This window comes from Plectropomus leopardus, chromosome 15 (genome assembly GCF_008729295.1).
Source record: "Plectropomus leopardus isolate mb chromosome 15, YSFRI_Pleo_2.0, whole genome shotgun sequence".
NCBI classification, from domain to species: domain Eukaryota; kingdom Metazoa; phylum Chordata; class Actinopteri; order Perciformes; family Serranidae; genus Plectropomus; species Plectropomus leopardus.
In genome coordinates, this window is record NC_056477.1 from 11,204,351 (window position 1) to 11,225,793 (window position 21,443).

Below are 21,443 nucleotides of genomic sequence, written 5' to 3' on the forward strand. Positions count from 1 at the left end.
ATATATATAATATAATATAATATAAATATAATATAATATATAATATCACAAGTGGTGGAAAGTAGGCCTAAGTCAAGTGTATTGACATATAGTAAATTTATACTTCAACTTTGATTTCTTTCTTTCCATTGTTTTACTACTTTTTGATACTTCTACTAAAATAAAAGATACAACACTGAATGAAATATGATATGATAATATAATATATATAGAAAAAATATTAATATAATAGGCCTATCATAAAATATAAATATATTGTCTGTGGGCATTAAATTAACTCAAGCTGTAGGTATTGTACATTTTTGATTTAGTATAATTTAATGTGATTCACATATATATATATATATATTGTTATACTTGAAATATGATCAATAAAAAAACTGGATGGAATTTCAAAATAAAATACAACAGAACACAGCAGAACGTCCTCAACTTTTCTAGAAAGAGTCTGTGTCAGGTATGAAAGTACTTCCGGTTCATATATTTTTCTCAAAAAGTCCCAGTAACTGAAATACATTTGTATATAAACAAGCTAATAGTATGCATTACGCAGTGTTAAAACTTCTCCCCTAAAATACGGGTTAATTCTGATCATAAAAATAAGAAAAGAGCTGATTTTTGTAGTTTTTCTTACCGCTAGACCGGAAGTTGTTATTCCTCGCAGTAACTTGTGGTCTGACAACAACAGACTGCTGGCTGGTGACAGAAAGAGAAGCAGCAGCTGGCTTGTTTAGCGAGTTAAGTAAGGGCTAAAACATATCACGGATAACAAAGCAACGTCAGCCTCTCATGTGAGTGTCATCTAGTTTTAATTTAACACCTGTGTTGCGTAACGACACATTTTTCTACAGCTAAAGGAGTCAGCGTTGCTCTTTAATGGAGCTAGCCTGCCAAGCTAGCAAACTCGAGACAACTTTATAGACAGAATTGACGTGTCTCCCTCGTTATCTAGCTAATGTATAGACTGTATATGAGTTGTAAAAGACATGGATAGGTGGTGTTATTGTTAAAGAAAATCGCCAGTTTGCGGGGCTGAACGGTTTCGTGTCCAGCATGAGCGCATCAGCTGGGGACAGAGAGCCTGCTGGGACCCCCCTGGACAACAATGCAAAGGAGGAAGTCAGTGGCCCTATCTGTACAGGAGAGAACAACAAACATGTGAGTAACAAGACAGTTTTGTGTAGCAGAAGGATCAGACTCGCTCTGAATTCAACGCCAACCTTAATCAGCGGTTCCTTGTCCCAATAACTTCCCTACAATGTGTTGTTTCACTTTGTCATCTCGAAGGACTCTGCAGTATGCGCAGGAAACAGTGAAATAAAGAGCCGTGCTGTGGTCAAGTACTCCGCCGCACCGCCTCCCACCAGCTATGCTCTGCTGCAGGAGAAGACAGACCTCAAGCTGCCTCCTGCAAACTGGCTAAGAGAAAACCCACAGCTGGGCACCGCTGGCACCACGATATTAGGGTCCAGCAGCAAGAGCAAGCCCTTTTCTAGGTATGACACCATAAGAGATAGTAAGGAGGCTCATTGTTTACAGTTAATTGGATTCACTCGGGCAAAACTAATCTAATACAAGTACTACAACGGTCACACAATGGATATTATGGCTGCAGTGTTTAGTTTTTGTTGAACTTGTTTTATTGTTTTTTTCTTTTGTGGAGACATGCTGTGGAAAAGAATTTCCTCTGTAAGGACACATAAACCATCTATCTAGACAGGGGTATTCATTGAACTGTGTGCTAATTTTGGGGTCTGTAAATGGTGGTGCTGATCTTTTTAATTGCAACTGTGAGGTAGCCTATTTGTCCTCATATTTATAGCAACAATTGTAAACTAAATCTAAAAATCTCTTTTAAGATGACCACATGATCATACAGTGAGTAATGTTTGAAATGATTTAAAACCAAATGTGTCTGTTTTTTTTTTTTTTTTTTGGTGGGATAAAGGATGGTTTCAGTGATCCCTGTTTGAGATCTTGTTAGTGTGTTTTGCTGAAAGAAAATGCAAGTCAGAGTCTTTATTAGAGGCTAAAAAGTCACGCTCTCTGCTCTACTTGACGGTGGAAACCTGCTGGGCAGATGGCCTCTGTTGTTGGTCTGAATGCACACATGAAGACTGATTAGTACTCACTGGTTTATCTATGTTAGGTGCAGTGTGTAATGGATTCCATGTCTTTTTTTTCATCAGTGCTACAAAACTATATTTGAAATATACTGAAATATAAAATACAGTCAGTGTAGACACAGCACAGAAGCAGTGGATAACATCTTGCTTGGGGTTATTAGTGGGTAAGTCATAGATACTGACTCATCAGCAAATGCCTGAAATCATAAAGCAGTCTCACCCTAATTTGTATCACCATGTGCAGACACTGTTGTGATTTAGTTCCTTTTCTTCTTTTGTAGTTTTGGGATGGCCTATGAATTCATCGACTGCATCGGGGATGATGTCGATGTGGTATCAGACTCCGAGGTTTGTGGAGCTTTTGCAAAGCTGACATTATTTTTTGTTTCTTCAACGTGCACCTGATGTTAACATTGTTTTCTGTCATATTCAGAACATAAAGAAGCTTTTGAAAATTCCCTACAGCAAGTCCCACGTCAGTATGGCTGTTCACCGTGTGGGGAGGACGTTACTATTGGATGAGTTGGACATTCAAGAGCTTTTCATGAGATCCTCACAGGTAAGCACAGCTTATTCGAGACTTTAAGAATAATCCCTATGAGAGAATAGTTAATGTATGTGCTTCAAGTAACTTTATCCTCACTGTTATGTGTTTGTTGTAGACGGGAGAATGGACGTGGCTAAAAGACTTTTATCAGCGGCTAATAGATCAGAAGTGGCAGAGGAAAAAGAAGAGTAAAGAGCACTGGTATCAAAAAGCAATCCTGTCAAAGTTCCTCTACTACAGGTGAGTACTTGATCCTACTTGTATTATGGAAAATACATTGAGTAGGGTTTACAATTAGTTATGTTAAACTTTATTGTAAGGTAAATGTTCCCCAGTCTTATCTGATAACAACTTGTCTGTTTCCTCCAGTATAAATGGTGATGGGGCTGCAGAGCCTGTACCAGACAACCCGAATGACGGGGAGGAGGAGGAGAATGAGACAGACGAGTTCAGTTCTTCATGGCTCACCAGCGCAGCGTCTGATACAGAAGAACCAGATGCTCCCAAGCAGGTACAGCATCGTGGACAATTATTTAGTGGTCTCCAATGAGGCACTGTTACTTGAAAAATTCATTTTTGAATTTAATTTCCTCTTGTTGAGGAGTCAGTGTTATGTGCTGTTGACATTTAAAACTTAAATATTTAGTGAGACTAAATGCATCAGTTTTTAGATTAGATTGGTTCTTGAGTGACTGCTTATCTAATTTTTGTCAGGGTTTTGGTTTGTAGTGCTTGCACTGACGGTATTGCTATTGTTATATGTGCAGGAAAATGTTTCTATGGACAGTAAGTATGCTCTGGGTCAGGTGCCGTCTGTGCCCAAAGAGCAAAACCTCCCTATGCTCTTCAATGAAGGGGAGAACAGTCAGGTAATACAACCTCTTACGCCTCCTTTATAGTACACTACTACAGCTGGTATCTTATGTCTTATCTCTTTGTACTCTTGTTTGACAGGGTTTAAGAAATGACTTTGTGCGAAACATCATGTGGACGTTTGAGGATATCCACATGTTGGTCGGGTCCAACATGCCTATTTTCGGAGGTGGTCGCTATCCAGCCGTCAGTCTGCGACTCAGGTGTAAATTTTAAATAATTTGTTCCCATTAAGGATTGGAAATTAAAACTCATTTAGAGCGAAAATGATAATGTGATCATGTGGTTTTAATCGAATTGCACTTCTGTTGCCTTCTGTTGGGGTCTTATGTTAAATGTATGTGTCAGCAAGATAATGCAAATTAACACATGGCATAGTTTTAATTTAGTTTATCTGACCTCAGAAGGTGAACCACACTTTGGATGCTGCAGAGTCATCAGAATTACATGCTGGCTCCACTACATTACTCCTGTTTAATTTAACATTTGACCTTTCTGACTGTATTTTGCAGGGACAACAATAAACCAATCAACATTCTGACAGGTATTGACTACTGGCTCGACAATCTGATGTGTAATGTCCCAGAGCTCGTCATGTGCTTTCACGTCAATGGCATTGTTCAGGTAAATTACTATTTGCTGTTGTCTAGTATTTTAATAAGTATTATTATTATCTGTTTGATGATTGCCATGGTTGATGGTCAGAGAAGGACATGACCTATATTTTATTTTTTCAAAATGGGTCAAGTTTGTCAGCATGAAAGTCCACATTTTTGATGTTACAAAACTTTAAACCTACCACTGAACCTAATACTGTATTGCTACATGTACTTACTTGTTGGCAAAATGTAGATTAACCTAACTCACTCTAATAATCATATTTCTACATAAAACCGACCTCTCTAAGGGACTGCATATATGTTTGACTACTCACCTTCATACTTGCAATGTTTAGACAAGAAACAATATTATTTGTCTAAAAATCTGTCTTAAATTTTATTTAAAAAATCATCTTTAAGAGACCTTAAAAAGCATGAAATTTAAGATACATGTAGACCCCCTGATTTTATATACATATTATAAAGTAAAATCGTTTTTAAGATCACTTATTTTCACCTTTTTATTGGAACAGTGGTAACAAAAGGGCTACATTATTTTCACCTGTATTATTTTACCCCGCAGAAATATGAGATGATAAAGACAGAGGACATACCTCATCTGGAGAACTCCACTTTCTCCACCAGGGTGGTGAAAGACATCGCCCAAAATATCCTCTCCTTCCTCAAGTCCAACTGCACCAAAGAGGGTCACACCTACTGGCTTTTCAAAGGTGGGAGATAAGTGAACAGGAAGTCTTAAATCTTTGTTTTAAGTCTGTACTTGGTCTGTGCATTTTGCCCTTGTGTATCTTGATGGTTTTTTTTTAATGTTATTTCTTGGATCCACAGCTAGTGGGAGTGACATTGTGAAGCTTTATGATCTTACTACTCTGTGTGAGGAGGCGGAAGAAGAGAAATGTCAGAATCCCTTCACTCTTCCTGTGGCTGTGTTACTATACAGGTAAGTCTCCGGAGCATCTTTGTGCTTTAGGATTCCTGCAGTCGTGTATACTGGGAAAGTCAATAAATTTGAGGAGCTGAAGTCAGTGAGTAGATTTTGAAAAAATGTCTTCCTAGTTTTTGGAAAGTTTCTGTAATATTTTATCTATAATGTGTATTTTTATGAGCTTTGGTTCATTTGAGTCAAGAGAGTTAAATGATTTAAAATGAAAAGAAATCAATAAATGAAAGTAATTTAAAGTCATAAGAGATTAAATAACCATTTCAACCCCTTGTTTATACAAATTATGTTTTGCAAATGCTTAAATCAGACATAATAAACAATGAAAGTATGCAAAACTGTAATGTGTTCTTGTCTTACTTCTGTTTTGTGGTGCAGAGTTGCCAGCAACTTGATGCTGAAGGGGATGCAAAACAGAAAACACTATGGCACAATCAGAACTCTGCTCCTAAACTGCGTCAAACTTCTGGATGAGGACAGTCACCCCCAGGTGAGCTTGCATTTAACAAGAAATTCAGCTCTTATTTTAAAAAGTTACAATCAGACAAAAGTGGAACAGACTTGGAAAGAGATGAGAGGATGTGCAACAAAAGTCCCAGACCACATTCAAACCCAGATTGTGTATTTAAAGGATGAGTTGCCATTAAATAATAGACCATAAGAAAAGTCACATGCAGAATTGTCCTGATTAGATCCCCAAAAGCACTATTTTCAATCTTTAATTAGACAGTGAGAGGGAAGTAAAAGTGTCAAGTGACCAAAAGACCAAAAGAGTGCCATATTTGAGATTTGATTGAACCTGACTCCACTCTTGATCTCCTCCATGTCCTGTCTGCTCAGATCATCGCCTCCGCCCACTACATGCTGTCAGAGTTGTTCCAGCTCGACGAGCCTCTGGAAGAAGATGGAGGGGAGTCGCTGCGGGCCGGTGGCTCAGAAGACAGCTACAGCGACGAGGACAGAGAGGAAGAGGACGAGGACGAGGAGGAGCTGATGGAGGACAGCGACGAGAACGGCTCTCACAGCTCTTGCTGCAGTCCACAGGATGATAGCAAAGCTGTGGCGGTGATCCGCTCTGTTGGGGAACTGTCGGTCCCGGAGAAATACAAATCCACTCACCAGATCAGAGTGAGTGTCACTCTAAATCTTTTTCCTCTACACAGACCTGCAGGGAAAGAGTGGAATATACAGATAAATATGTTGTATGTAAACACCAAAACATTATCTTCCCTTTTCTGTCATCCCTGCAGCCAAGCGGTGCTTTTCCTGTTTCTCAAGACAAGGAGGAGAGATGCAGACACGTTCTGAGCTACGTGCTTAAGGCGAGTATGATATTTAAGTTTGGTGTACATATATGGCAAAAAAATATCATCTAATTGTGCTAATAATCGCTGTAAAACACTTCACAGGGGCTGAAGGCAGTTGATGGCACCATCAAAAAGGAGAGTGATCTCCCAGCTGCAGACCCAAACACACCCATTCCTCTCAAATATGAGGACAGAAGTGCAATCGGAGCTTGTGCTGCTGAGCAAGGCATCTCTCTTCTTCTTGAAAGAGGTCAGTCTGCAGTCCATATTTCAAAGATATAATTTGACATAATAAATCAGGAAATAGGCTGGCATTATGGCATTCACCATTACTCAAATCATTTTAGTCACAGGCGTTTTTCTTCAGAAGTACACAAACTACAGCTAAATGACTACCAAGACATTCTTTAATCTCTCAACCCTGCGTGTGTCTTTCTCCTGGTCTTCCAACATGTTTGTGTCACCAGCAAGGCCGTTGCAGGCGGACCAGAAGCATCCAACACGCTCGGGGATGATCCCTGGCTCGTGGCAGCACCGCATGAAGCTGCAGCTCTTCCTCAAAGCCTCTAAGGCCTACTACGTCCTGTCTGATGCAGCAACAAACTTGCTGAAGTATGGGCGAGCCCTACGCTACATCAAGCTATCTCTGCAATGTTACGGTAAGGCTACTTAACTCCAGAAACATTTAAGAATTTACTTTATGATAGTTATGGTTTTTCAGTAGTTTTATGTTTTATTTTCTAAGACTGTAACTGGTAATTTGCTTTGTGAAAATGTGTAGTTTTGTCAGTTCTAGCAGCTTAAATTTGATAGCATTAGTGATGTTATGTATTTGACTAAGTTAAATAAGAATTGATTTATATAATTTAACAAACAGATCAGGATCTTGCATCTGATTGAGTCTAAATCTTCATTAAAGATCCATCATTGGCTGTTTAGATATTTATGAAATATAATAATAACATAACAACAATGATGACACTAATAACTTCAGTATTTTATGATGCAATATAATAACTCAACATTTATTGCTCTTTCCCCTTCTTCCCTCTTCCTCTATTATTTCCTCCAGATGCCTATTGTTCAGTGAGCGATACACTTCACCCACAGGTGCTGTTGTTTCACAGCCAGTGCCTGTCTCTGTGTGGGGATATCCAGCTGATGTTGGCCCAGAACGCCAAAAACAGAGCAGCTTACCTGGAGGAATACAGCTACCAGACCAAAGAGGACCAGGAGATCCTGCATAGCCTGCACAGAGAGAGCAGCTGCCAGGGTCAGTCACTAAAGAGAGACAATCACACAAATCTCAGAGCACCCAGTGGCGGGCTTTTTTCTGTTCTAGCAACGCCAATCACAATAAAATGGCAGTTTAACCCCAAAATGTCTGTGTTCATTCCATTTGTCATTGCCTTTCCTCTCTACTTACTAGCCTTCAACATGACCACAGACCTGGCCATGGACCCGGAGTACCAGCTTTTTGTTAGCAGTAAGTGCTACGAGGCAGCGTATGAACTGCTCGTCTCTGAGGCTTTTAAAGATCACGCCGCAGATCAGCTGGCTCAGATGCTCAAAAGGCTGGGAAACATCCGCAATGAAATGGGAGTTTACTGTATGAACCAGGCTGCAGCCATGCAGGCTGAGAAAGAAGGTGTGTTGGATTAATAAACAACAGATTGAATCAATAAACCAAGTTTACTGAAAAATATATGGTATCTAACTGGCCTTCTCCTTCCCCTTCTAGCTAAAAAGTCTGTGTCTGCAGCGGAGCAGGAGATGTGGAAAAAGAGTTTTGCCTTCTTTGAGAAAGGCATGAAGGATTTTGAAGCCATCGGGGACAGTACCAACACTGCCTTGCTGCTGTGTAACACTGGCAGGCTGATGAGAATCTGTGCTCAGGCTCACTGTGCCGTGTCTGCCGACCAGAGCAGAGGGGAGTTCTCACCTGAAGAGGCTCTCTACTACAACAAGGTGTCATCTCAATCCATTTATGTCTTGAATGCATTGAGAAATCTTAAAACATCTCAACATTTCCCTAGTACGTTCTTAATAAATAGTTTCATCTAAATTTTCACCTCAGGCCATAGACTACTACTTGCGGGCTATGAAGTCACTGGCAAGCCGAGAGAACCACCCAGCAGTGTGGGACAGTGTAAACTGGGAACTGTCCACTACCTATTTCACCATGGCCACACTTCTGCAGGACTATGCCCCGCTGTCCAGGAAGGCCCAGGAGCAGGTGGGTTTAAACAATTACATCACACATAATAGTGAACCCATTTTTTAAAGTCCACTTTTTAACAATAAAGAAAAATCTCACTATCATTGACAATATGCATATTTCAGCAAAAAGGGACTATATATTGGTGCATAATCAATAGTGTTGCACCAGTAACGCATAGACATGCTATTAAACTTTAAATAATCCATCTTTGTCTATGTATCCCAGATTGAACGGGAGGTGACTGAGGCCATGATGAAGTCCCTGAAGTACTGCGACCTGCAGACTGAGTCGGCTCGTCAGCCGCTCTACCAGTACAGAGCTGCCACCATCCACCACCGCCTGGCGTCCATGTACCACAGCTGCTTCCGCAACCAGGTGGGAAACCACTTAGAATGATAAAAAAAAAACAAATTCTCAGTACTTGTTTGTTTTTTGGGCGAATAATTCACATACCATAGCTCACTCTTTTTGTTAGTCGAAAGTAGAAAGTACAACGTGTTATTTTTTGAAAAAACAACAACAACATCGACTAGAATAGAATCGCTGGTGATGGGATGTCTGTGTTTCATACTTAATATAATACACACTGAACGATGCGCGTTTCTGGCTCTAATTGTGTGACAGGTGGGGGATGAACACTTGAGGAAGCAGCATCGAAGCCTGGCAGAGCTTCACTACAGCAAGGCTGTCTGTTTATTCCTCAGCCTCAAAGACGCACCCTGTGAGCTGCTCCGCACGCTCCTGGAGAGGGTTGCTTTTGCGGAGTTCACCATGGCAGGTGAGTCACTGTTGTCACAAATGTTTGGTTTTGTCAAAACAACACAAATAGCATTTCCATCCACAGCCTCTTCAGACTCATTATTGTGTTTGCACAGGTCAGAGCAGCAGTGCGGCAAAGCTGAAGAGCCTGACTGGCGCAGTAGAGATCATGACAGAAACTCGCCATGCTTTCCAGCTGATTCATAAAGAGCTGCTGGAGGAGCAGATAGAGGTATGTTTCAGAGTAGCATATGGGAACGCTCTCTCATGCTTATGTGTCTTTGCAAAGCTTTGTTTGGATTGCCCTTTTGTGATCTCACACTGTAACATGTTTTTCTTTCACTTCTTGCGGTGTAGTTGAGTGAATCCGAACCTGCTAGCTCAGGAGAGTCTCCCGACGTGTCCGCTGCTCCCACCTCAGGACTGAATCTCCAGGAAGTGATGAAATTGATTGGCGTGTTTGAGCCGAGTTTCTCCTTCCTGTTGCTGCAGCTGATCAAACTGATGACGACAATGAAACGGAAACCAAGGTGAGTAAGAATCTAAAACCCCGTACAGTATGATTAGTTAAATATGTATGTGATATCCTTTAAACGTTCACAGTGCTCACTTCTGACCAACGTATTTGCATCTTTTTTTTTTTTTTTTTTTTTAGCAATAAGGACGAGGAGCTGTTGAAAACCTATAAGAACGTGTACTCAAAGCTCCTGCGAGCTGACAAAAATGCACCTCTCCTCAGCCGTGTCGAGCTTCACATAGAGCTGCTGCAGCTGCTGACCCCACAAACAGGAAGTGAGGACAAGGGTATGCATTCACGATAAAGACATAATGAGGAAGACACTCAAGACCTTAACTCTTCTCCAAGTCCACTCTGGAGAAGACTTGATAACAGTCTTCTCAAAAATGCTGCGAAAGAGAACGATGATTAATAGACACCATTATCAACAGGCACATGCTCAGGCAACACCGTCTTACTCTGAATTACAGTTTCAAAGCTAATATCACCTCCTGCGCCTTTAAAACAAACTCATCTTTTTCTAACATTTGCATCACATGTTTTGAATTGTACATTTTTGTGAAAAGAGTTGTAAATTCAGAAGATAATATTTAATTTTCTTATTGCTTAATAGGGAGTTATGGGTCACTTGTAAAGCTCCTGTGTATGGGATTTGTTGTTGACTGTACAAAACATCACCTGGATTGCCTCATTTTTCTACAAACAAAAACATACGGCATAAGATTTCACAGATGGTTTAACCATGTATAACTTCTGCACACAGGGGCTTAAAAAGAAAGAAAACATTTAGCACATGCTCACGAAAAATGATGATTCATCTGAATATAATTGGTGTTTTTGATATTCAATAATGCCAATAATGCTGTGAATAAAATGGATTGGAGTTTGATCATTGGCTTGAATAGCTGAAGTAAGTCATCAAAGTGTTACATGCTTTCTAAAACAACAGTGTGCAATAGTCTGGCAACATTCAATGCAAAATTAAAAAGCTAGGTAGTCCACATGGCTGTATGTATAAATGTGAGTTTATATCAGCATGGTTTGCTGTGAGATGAAAATTAAAGGTTTTTTTTAATTTATGTGCCCCACTTCTGTAGATTTGTCATCATGATATTGTATGTTTCACCTAAAGTGACACAAAATGCTCATGTGCTAATGTGCATCTGATTAAAGGGACAGTTTAATCCAAATAATCCTACAGGTAAGAGGAAAAATATGTACTTTTATTTTTGGGTTGAACTATACCTTTAACATTTGGTTTTGTTAATCATTCAGATAACATACATTATGATCTAACTTATTGGACTATTATTTCAATATGACATTATGAATTAACCAAATTAACTTAAAACATTGTGCGCAGCTGGTTTGTCTTGAAAAGACAGTTTGTGAAAGATTTTAAGTGGGTCAGGCGACACTGTACCCCGAGGGTTCTGGCACTGGTCCTTGCTGCACCGTTCAGCCAGGGTCACTGAAGAGGGGACATGATGTTTTCAATGAAGTGTCAGTGAACTGGGTCACCCCGCCGTTACTGAACTGTGTCCACACCAGATGGAACTGCAGGTGGGTCCAAACTGTCCCTGCACCTCATTAATCAGCCTGGACCCTCAGTGCTGTGGGTGACTGACTGTTGGACAGTGACTGAAGGTAAATGTAAAAAGGAGCCAAAGAATCATTGAAAATTTCTGCAGGGACTTTAAACTTAGATTAGAAACCTCGCTGGAGGAGAATAAAATCAAACATTTCAAAGTATGAGTAAATTAGAAACCAGATTTTTCTGTTGAATAAGAAAATCAAAGAGATAGTTCACTTTTCTGAAATTTACTGTCTATGGGGCACTTACCCATGGACAGTATATCTACAGCAATCTACCACTGTGGATGTAGTCAGCAACAAAATGTATTTTAGCCACCTAAAAAAAGTGTCAGACAATTATTTACAGCAGGAATATTAAGCAGTTATATTGCTCTCTTTGAAGCCAGACTCCATTAAGAAGAACTGTCCACATCTGCCACGATCAGTTATTGTGTTTGTGTTGTTGTGTGACTGTAGCATTTAAAAGGGTTTGTTTGGATTCACCAAAATCACACAATAACACAAGCTAACTCTCTGATGGAGGCAGCATAGACCAGCAGCTCCTGTCTTCAATGTGCACAAATTAAATGTTTTCTGGTGGCTTTAACGAGAGCATAGATGAGAAACTGAAGCCGTTAAAGGCTTTACCATCACAGCGGGCTGTCTGACATAAAGGTAAAGCACTGAAAATACTCTTAATATAGCATACACTGAAACTGATGTTAATTTGTTTAGTTGGACTTTACAATACAATTTGTTGCTGACCCAGTTCACAGCAGTGCGTTACTTAGCATCTGTGTCGGACTCCAGTCTGCTTCTCCAAACTGGGGACTAGCTGACTGCCATCTACTGTATGTAATACACTGACTATATCTAAGTACCCCATTCAACCCCACTTAAAACAAGAAGAACTATTCCTTTTAAGAACAAATATAAGTTATAGTCGGCTGATAATCGGCATGAGAGCAGAAATTATTGTTTTCATTTAATTTACTGGTGCACTTTTGTACAACTATCCAAAGATAAATATGTGGTATTGTGACAAAAATGATGGGTTACAGATGAAAGGGAATGACCCCTAAAAAATGAAATTACAACTATCCAGACAATGTGCTTCTGTGCAATGTAGTGTAATCCTACTGGGAACACTGGGTTAGTCGATCACTGTATGACGCAGCGGTCAGAAGTCTGGTCCTCCTGCAGCTCTTCTTGGGAAGTCGGAGGTTTCTCCTCTTGGTACTGAGAAGCTCCATTGTTCAAAATGTTCTGGAGGATGTCTTTGCTCTCACTCGGTGGTAGATTGTAGAAAAAATACTGTGGTGCCATCTGAACAAACCTAGGAGGGGAGAGGACAATGTTGGTAAAAAGCACACGCAACAAACATTTTCTGTTGAATGTAACTGAGCTAATCTTTTCAATTTGGGTTCCTTCCTTTAGTTGGGGAGCAGACTTAAAGATACTTACAATATGTGCTCCTCATATTATCTGAACTGCAGTGAATGGATTGACATATTTCAAGAACCTAAGAGAGCATGACAAAGGCTGCAGAGCTTTCTCCTCCTCCATTAAGCTGCAGCTTCACATTCCCAGGGATCTGTGCTACCCATAATCCCCTCTCCAACCAGCTGATACTTGAGAGCAGGATTAGGATACCTCCTCTCACAACCAGCATGACTAGTCTCTGCTGAACTGGGGCTTTGCATCTGGACCAAAAGGGAAAGGGAATGTGTCCGTCTGATTACTTTTAAGCTCCTTTAAATGTGAAGATACGACGGGTGGTCCGCTGGGTTCTTCTAAACCGACAAGAAGCTGCACTCTAGTTAACAAGACTGTATGTGCTCAGTTATGTGAATGCAAAACAAGTGCACAGTTTAAAATATCCAAAGAACAAAATGTTAAAACGAGGCTGAGACTTACTCCTCCGGTGTGATGTGGGTTGTGGTGCGGAGGCAGTTGTCCTCGGAGAATGAGTGCTCGTGGAACAGCACCCACTCAGGCAGACCCAGCTTGGGGCTCTTGGCTCCGTAGCCGGACAGAGGATGGATCTGTGCCACGTGCTTATGGGTCAGAATGAAGTAGTTCCCTGATCCATCCACATCCCGCGCCACCTGGGGGAAATCACAGCCAGACACCATCAGATGGATTTTCCATGAAGGGACTGAAATTACATTATTGATCTAGTATGAACTGTTTATACTAGTATACTATACTATAGTATACTGATTTTGCTTTGAACAGTACACCTAAAAAATCCCAAACATTAAAGATGTCAAAATAAGTGAGACACACTGACTTTGGTTTTGCTTCTTTTTGTACTGTTGTTTTGCTTCTCTTTGTAGTCATTATAGATATTTTTTGTGGATTGGTGTCTCTTTGAGGACAGTTTTTGCTTTTTGTGTCTCTTTGTAGTCATTTTGTGTTGCTTTGCAGTTCCTTTGCTTCTCTTTGAGTCTCATTCTGGACTGTACATGTTACAGTAATTTGAGTAACATCTAGCAGAGAATGGCTGGGGGGTCTGTGTCTGGTAGTCTGATAGCTGAAGTGCAGATGAATGTAAGCTGAATGAAGATGCAGTTTAAGCATTAAAAGGAGCTGAAGTGTGAATCAGGTGAAGTGGAATGCCAGCAAGAAAAAAGTGCGTCTTGTATGTGTATAAACTTAGAGGACAATTGATGTGTAAGAACTGAAAGCAGTTGGATACAATTGTGAACAAACAGTGGAGGTTGTGGAAGTTAGAAGAGCTGAAGAAGATTTTAGGTGATATTCAGAAGTGAAGTGAACCTGAAAGTGTCAGCAGAAGTGTAAGCATTGACGCAGCTGAAAAGTCACTTGAAGAGTCAGAAATAAAAGCAGTTGTAATGTCAGTTGGATGTGTCACATCTGACAGTAATCGAAGTATCAGTTGAAGAATAAAAATCAGTTCAGCTCAGTGCATTACATCACTGAAAGCAACAAAGTGTTAGAGCTGCACAATGAGGTCTAAATAATAATTCAGATTATTTTACTCATTATTGTCAGTTTTAACTTTGAACATTAGTCATAAAAAGAAAAAATATTGTTATTGCGCATTGTTAATCACCTAAATTACAAAATGAACAGAAATGCATTATTTCACTAAGCCCCCATTATATGATGATAGTAGAAATTAAAGTCAAGTATAACACATTATTTAAGTACACTCCTCATTGCAGTATTAGTTCCTGCTGAGAGGAGTTTAATGGCCTGTAAGAGTCTTTGGGAGGACTCTGGGTGTTTGATGTAACTTGAAATGTTTTACGCAGCCAGTGCTGATCTAGTAATTCTATAAATTTATTTTGTTGAGTGGTATAATAACGTTAAGTTTTCTGACCTGCATGAAGAACCCTGCTAGCAGGGCTCTCTTAATGTTCAGGGTGTTCCTCCGGGAACCGAAGGCGGGCAGCGAGATGGGCAGCTCGATCCTCTTCAGAGTGTCAGTTAGCTCTGTACGAAGAGCGTCAGCCATCAGCAGAGCAGCGTGGTTCAGGTAGAAATCCTGGCACCATTTCTCCACATTGCAGTCTGACAAGTGACGAACACAAACCCAAAGAGACATTTAATAAAAACACAGGGATGAAGACATTGAGATGGGACAGTAATCAATTATGTGTGGAAAAAATAAGCATTTATTCAAAAAAAAGACCATTTTCAGTGTATTTTATTGGGATAATTGTTTAAGGTAAATACATTTTTAGGTACGATAATTTGTCTTCATTCACTGATGAAGCATCTGTGTGTGTGTGTGTGTGTGTGTGCGCGTGTGTGTGTGTGTGTGTGTTTGGTGTGTGCTTGTGCATGTTGTCATTTGCTACATAATCAAAACACTTTTTTAACCAACAGAATGAGGACATTTTGTCTAATCCTCACTTCTTCAAAGACCAATTTGAGGACTCAGCGCTGTGGCATGGGCTAACTAAAAATATGGTTATCGAAAATAAAAATTAAGATGGGTTTTATAGATTATTGTTGTCTTGGTAAATAAAAGTTAAAATACAGTTCAAATAATATACAAAAACTGTAATTAATGTTTATTAATTAAAAGGTTGGGTATTTAGTTGTGATGGTTAGGGTTAATGGCTGGGGATTGCATTATGTCAATGAGGGTCTTCATAAATATAGAAATACAAGCTTGTGTGCATGTGTGTGTTATGCAGTAAGTCGGCCATAATCTGAACTCACTTGGATCCTGCTGGCATTGTTTAAATGCCTTGTAGATATTGATCAGGGTGAAGTGGTCTCCCTCCGGGTGCTGGAGCTTCATGTGGCACTGGGTCGCCTCCAGCTTCAAGTCCGCTGAGGGAACCATAAAGCAAGTTGGTGCTAAAAAGAAACAAACAAATCAGATGTTTAGAGCTGATTTTTAGACAAATATTTGTCTAAATGGCAGGCCAGCATGTTACCTGATAGCATGGCAGCAACGATGACCACCTCGCTGACACAGTCAAACTCACAGGAGGCAAGCAGCGTTTTGGCCATTTGGGGCTCCAAGGGGAGCTCTGACATGATGATGCCCATCTCAGACAGGTTGCCATCATTATCAAGAGCTGCAAGGTAGTCTAGGTCCTCCAAAGCCTGCATGAGGCCTCCAGGATCTGGGTTGGAAAGTTTTTAGACTATTATTTATTTTGCAAAAGTAAACCTTAGTTAAACTAAGAACCAAATCCTGCAGTGAACCAGTACATGTCTTTATTACAGTCTAGTATTTAAACCAGGAGATTATTAATTGCATACAAATACACTTTGAATTAAACTGTTGTGGATTATTTTTCAGTTTTCATGCTGTCTAAACTGTAATCCAAAGTGGTGGTGACCCACTGGGGCAATCGCACTTCAGTATACTGGCACCCTGGTGGGCACGCTCAGAGTAAAAAGGCAGCAGAAGATTAGGATTTTATAATCCTCACCAACATCTGCCATGCATCACTATGCAAAATGAAAAGTCTGCCATGGTACAAATGAGATTTTCAATTCTGTCTTTGCAATAAACATGTTTTTGCATGAACATCGCAGTGAAACAAAGAGACGTGGACACAGAGATAGAGACAGAGGATGGAATTAAATCCACCTTAGATGCTCTCTATTATCGTCTATACTCCCACAGACCAACACTGTGTTTATGCTCTAATCAACTAATGGGAGGCTCAGTTTGTGTGTGTGTGTGTGTGTGTGTGTGTGTTGTTTGTGTTAGTGGGGGTGAATAAATCCGGGAAAACAAAAGCACACAGAAACAGGTCAGCTCTAAAAGGATGCTCGCAGAACAGGAGCTGTCAGTTTAGCTGAGGCACGGCTCACTGCCTTCCAAAAAAAAAAAAAAAAGTTCCCGTCTGTTAGAACAAAAGGGACCGGACTGACTGAACCCAAAAATCATCTCATTATCACCGAGGAGGATGTGAAATTTAGTCCAACACCAGGGGCTCAGCCAATACAAACGGCCATAAAAGCATTCTCTGTTTACTTTTGTTTATGTAAATCTTACCCGGCCTGTCGATGAAGTCACAGTGTCCCAGTCCGGCGATCTCCATCCTCTTCAGGAAGAGCACAGTGGACGTGATGTCAGACTCCACAACATGAGGACGGATCTCTGTCGGAAGCTGTCTGTCTGCTGGGTACAGACAAAAACACTTGCCTACAGGATAGATAGGTTATTTTTAGACAGGAGCTAGAGATTTACACCAAAAGTGTTCTGTTAAAAGTTTGACTCCTCACCTGTCGGACCTGCCAGTTGTTTGCGACTCTTGGCTTGACCCGTGCTGATTGGCTGAATGATGACTGAGTTTGTTCTGATCCTGGGGTTGTAAACCTGCAACAGCATTACACCGTTTTGATCATGTCTATATATAGTGACCAAATTTAACTAAGAACATTTTCTCAGGTGCTTAATGCGTCAGCTACACAACATTTAAGGGTATATGTTTCATTTTGACGCTGGGGGGCCATTTAAAAGGGGGTGTGACTTTTTGTGCACTATATTGTTTTTATTTTCTTTATCAACTCATGGTTTACAACCCTGAAACAAACAAGGACTTACTTACATATCTTTTCTCCAGCCCAGCATCGATGACAAAGCTTATTGAGCTAACAGCCCAGAAGAAGTCTTCATTTGGACTGGACGTGAGGAAAACTCTGCGGGTCCGACCTGTCTCCTTCTCTCCCAGAATTGGTAGATTCCCAGGCTGGCCAGGGTGCACAGCAACAGGCAGGAGCTCACCCAGATCAGGGGACAAGCTGCGCCCTTCATGACACAGGATGTCATGGGCCAGGTCTATCTCCTGGTAAACAAAGAAGAAAGTCAGAAGAAGATATGTTTTCAGGCTGCTGATTCAGTCACGCAGAGCTACTTTTTACCTGTGTCGTCACCAGAAACACAACCACATCTCCTTCCTCTTCAGAGTGGTGGATCTCCAGCACCAGGCGGAGAGCAGAGCAGAAGTAGCCGCCACCTGTGCTGCTGTGCACCACCTCCCCTGCACCTAGGCTCTCCAGGCGAATAAGAGGTGCAGCTGACCCCGTAAAGTGGGCCAGCTGCTTTGGGCCAGGTTCAACAGCTGTGAGGAGGACCACGCGTAGCTCCGGCCTCTGCAGGGCGATATCCTTCAGCAGACCCTGGAGTACATCTGTGGCTACAGTCCTCTGGTGGGCCTGGTCCACGACTACCACGCCGTAACGCTCGAGCAAAGGGTCTGACATCATCTCTCTGAGGAGCATGTCATCTGTGCAGTACCTGTGGTGGGAGGTGTAATATTGGTTAGGAAGGAGCAAAGAGGCACTTGACACACACTGTATTGAAATTCATAATAGCCTGAAATAAATCCTCAGCTTTCTTTATTCGTATGCCCCCAGGCTGAAATAGAGGAACCTCAGAATGGCATCTTAATGAAAGGCACTTTGTCTACACTTCAGCTTTTCCCCTATTAGTGTAATTTACTCTGATAATTAGTGTGAGGAGGGGATCCTTTCGCTCTTGCCGGCTGCCTGTTTATCTGATCTTCCTCCCCTCAGTGTGCTGAGCTTCTTTGTTCCCCTGCTGACTTATGAGGGACCCACATGAGGGAGTGTGACATATGGGCAGACAGGGAGCCGGGGCAGCTGTGGAGGAGCCCCTGAAAAGAGCCCCCACAGATCTTTTGTTCACTTCTCTCTTGTGAATAAGAAAAGGCGGGGTGATTTAGCTGCGTGTGTCATGAATGTGCTTTATTGCAACCCGGCAAGAGGAGAGAAAGAACCAGATACTAAAAACACCTGCGTTTACAAGTAAAAAGTGCTACTTCACTGTACCTGAGGACTGTGTCATTAGTGGAGCATGTTTCCAAAGGGATGCTGTACCCGACTTCATGACCAATGTTGACGTCCATCTCGTCAGCAACTCTCAAGGCGAGATCTACTGCCTGCTGTGCGTGAAGCTGCGTACAAACCACCATGCCATGCTGGAACTGGACTGACAGGCAGAACTCGGCACACCACTGGGGAATCTGTTTTGAAATAAGAGTGAGATGAGTTGTTTAAATCACAGATGCTTCCTAGTAAAAGTTGATAGTTTGAGGGTTGAAATATCTTACGGTTACAAAGCTGTTGCATGAATGAAATGTGCAATATCTACCATGGCAGTGCAATCTAAAGTGTCAAAACGCCCCATAGTACTCACTTGGGAACTTCTCCCGGTTTTGGCAGAACCACTGACAATGACAAACCGTCCTTTGGCCAAAGTGTCCATGAATTCACACTTTGCTTTCCACACTGGCAGCTCTTTCCTTTCTCTAAGCAATTTGTAAAACCTGGAGGAATAAGGCAGTCCATCAAACTGATTAAGCTCCAAAATGTCATCGTATTCTTTGTCTCCTTGACTCAAAGCTTCTGTGTCTGAACAACAGGGCGATCTGCCCTCAAAATAATCCTCTCCAGTTAAACTGGTAACGTCCTGCTCCATCACAAGTGAGCTCCCAGTCCGTCCACTTAAGACTTCATTTACAGATCCAAAGAGATGAAGTTTGGAAATCTCCGGCTCTCAGTAAACTGTTGGACAGCGCACAGACTGCCTCTGCAAGTGAAGCCAAATGAAAGGCTCACTAGGCGGCCAGCCCAGTGTTGTCATGTAGGGACTAATCCCATAGAAGTGCGGTCATGAGCAGATGACACACACACACACACACACACACACACACACACACACACACACACTGGTGTGAGAGCAGAGATAGATGGGCAGAGACTCAGAGGGGTCTGATGTTTACAATGAGAACTGGCTCACACGCAAAAGCCACAAGCTGCACATGAAATAAAGTGCATTCATTTATTAACTGCGGCCTAAATTAGTAATTAAGATTTTAATTATTGCAGTGGTTGACACACTGAGATAATTTATTTCTACATCCGAGAATTAACTGTTGTGCCAGAAAATGAAGGCCTGTAAAACTAAAAGGTTAGCACAAATGTCTGCTCTACTTTCAGCCTCCGCAGTGTTACACTTTCAAAAACCTGCAATTCTTCAATGGTAGAATAATAGCTAAAACAAAACAAAACAAAACAAAACAAAAAAAAAAAACCCTAAAAAAATTAAGGCTGCAAGCAGCAATAAACACAGCCTAGCACCTTCCCACTCATCAGGGGCACTGGCTGGACACTGGTTAGTGTGTTTTGTGAGTTTTCGGGTATACTAAAAGGCATCAAAAATGTGTTCAAAGGCTAACTGGGTCACTCTGGTGCCACGCCCAGGCCCAACTACAAAGCCAAATTAAAATAATTACTTGTTCTAAGGTGTACAAGGTTTCATCAGATTTTGTGCATTCAAACTCCTTAAACATGTTTAGAAAATGAAAATTAATATCAAAGATGGCTAACTTCTTGTTGGGTTAAAAAAAAAAAGTAGGTCGCAAGAAGTAAAGTATTTCCCAGTGATGGTAAACAAGTGTTTGGGGTAAGCTCATTCTTAATCAGGTCAAGGGTGACTTCACCCTGTAGTGAGATGAAACACATAAGGGGACGATAGGAAGATCAAACTGAAGGGGAGAGAAGCAGTTGAGTTTCTGTAATGACCAGTGTTGTCTGGCAGGTGGCAGTGTGTCACAACTATGATGAGGCTGCTCCAGCAGGAGCGCAGAGCATCAGGTAACACTTTCATTGAGAATACACATACCTTTAGTGTTATTTTTTGGCACACTTATTGGTTAGAGTGTCTAAGTAGAGTGTCTAAGTTTTATAGTTTTGTTTGTCATGGTGACTTTTTAGTGGCTTTCTTTTTGAGCTGCTTTGCATTTTTGCAAACTGAGCTTTAGGCACACTCATCCTCTCAAAGGCCAAAATACAAATAAACAACAACAAAATATGGCGTCAGTTAATTATTCATGTTCATCAAACGGTGAAAATGTTTTTCTTATGAAACCTCATTTATCTCTCAAACAGCCTTGTGGTTTTAATTTTGTTCTTTTAAGCTATTTGTAGCACAGCCCCCTCAAATTTTTTTCATTTTCAAAAATCAAAGTGAGAATACAATGAAAAGAACTTGTTATAAACAGTCATAAAGGAACTTTTATTTGGCTCCGATATCATTTCAACAAATCTCTCTTTTTAAATGGTTATCCTGAAACATGTCTTCAAAATCATGTTTCCACCACCCGGTGTAAATGGGGCATGACCTCAAAGCAGTTCTTATATTACTGTGCTTGTAAAAAAAACAAAAGAACAAAAAAGAAAGGAGAAATGATAAGTGACATACAATATTTACACTTTACAATGGCTTTTAAACATGTTACAGTTATGCAAATAAACACAGTACATTTAGGATTTACAAATGGCATAAACATTTAACGACTAATCGACACGGCACTAACAAATACTGTCCAGCGGAGAGCGCTCATACTGACTGTTGAACACATCTGACACTTCCAAAACAAGAGAAAGCATTACTTGCACACTTCTGCATGGACTTCAATCATTCTGTAGTGGT

At 40.9% G+C, this 21,443-nt stretch overlaps 2 protein-coding genes across 2 annotated transcripts; one reads left to right on the top strand and one right to left on the bottom strand.

The window, feature by feature from the left end:
- Positions 1-689: 689 nt before the first annotated feature.
- Positions 690-10,989, top strand: edrf1 (erythroid differentiation regulatory factor 1). The gene is made up of 25 exons (XM_042502613.1): positions 690-1,158; positions 1,288-1,496; positions 2,408-2,474; positions 2,560-2,685; positions 2,789-2,913; positions 3,043-3,184; positions 3,441-3,542; positions 3,628-3,749; positions 4,059-4,170; positions 4,729-4,876; positions 4,995-5,106; positions 5,485-5,596; positions 5,947-6,234; positions 6,357-6,428; positions 6,516-6,663; positions 6,881-7,072; positions 7,486-7,686; positions 7,843-8,061; positions 8,155-8,381; positions 8,491-8,649; positions 8,860-9,009; positions 9,259-9,412; positions 9,510-9,625; positions 9,751-9,923; positions 10,049-10,989. Exons 1-25 carry the CDS (start codon positions 1,054-1,056, stop codon positions 10,212-10,214), a joined length of 3,747 nt encoding a protein of 1,248 aa, XP_042358547.1. The 5' UTR covers positions 690-1,053; the 3' UTR covers positions 10,215-10,989.
- A 1,657-nt stretch (positions 10,990-12,646) lies between these two features.
- On the bottom strand, positions 12,647-19,427 carry dhx32b (DEAH (Asp-Glu-Ala-His) box polypeptide 32b). The gene is made up of 11 exons (XM_042502411.1): positions 19,146-19,427; positions 18,779-18,972; positions 17,849-18,224; positions 17,536-17,772; positions 17,210-17,303; positions 16,980-17,129; positions 15,904-16,095; positions 15,683-15,823; positions 14,835-15,025; positions 13,403-13,593; positions 12,647-12,821 (listed from the first exon to the last, which is right to left on the bottom strand). Exons 1-11 carry the CDS (start codon positions 19,425-19,427, stop codon positions 12,647-12,649), a joined length of 2,223 nt encoding a protein of 740 aa, XP_042358345.1.
- Positions 19,428-21,443: the final 2,016 nt, after the last annotated feature.

What these genes read in the sequence shown, in the direction of transcription:
- dhx32b (XM_042502411.1), bottom strand. Translation starts at nt 19,427, where the DNA reads ATGGAGCAGGACGTTACCAGTTTAACTGGAGAGGATTATTTTGAGGGC. An exon ending in TGTTTCTGGTGACGACACAG is followed by an intron (nt 17,773 to 17,848) that starts GTAAAAAGTAGC and finishes TTTGTTTACCAG; the next exon opens with GAGATAGACCTGGCCCATGA. An exon ending in TGACTTCATCGACAGGCCGG is followed by an intron (nt 16,096 to 16,979) that starts GTAAGATTTACA and finishes TTTCCAACCCAG; the next exon opens with ATCCTGGAGGCCTCATGCAG.
- edrf1 (XM_042502613.1), top strand. Translation starts at nt 1,054, where the DNA reads ATGAGCGCATCAGCTGGGGACAGAGAGCCTGCTGGGACCCCCCTGGAC. An exon ending in TTTTCATGAGATCCTCACAG is followed by an intron (nt 2,686 to 2,788) that starts GTAAGCACAGCT and finishes TGTTTGTTGTAG; the next exon opens with ACGGGAGAATGGACGTGGCT. An exon ending in GCCGTCAGTCTGCGACTCAG is followed by an intron (nt 3,750 to 4,058) that starts GTGTAAATTTTA and finishes TGTATTTTGCAG; the next exon opens with GGACAACAATAAACCAATCA.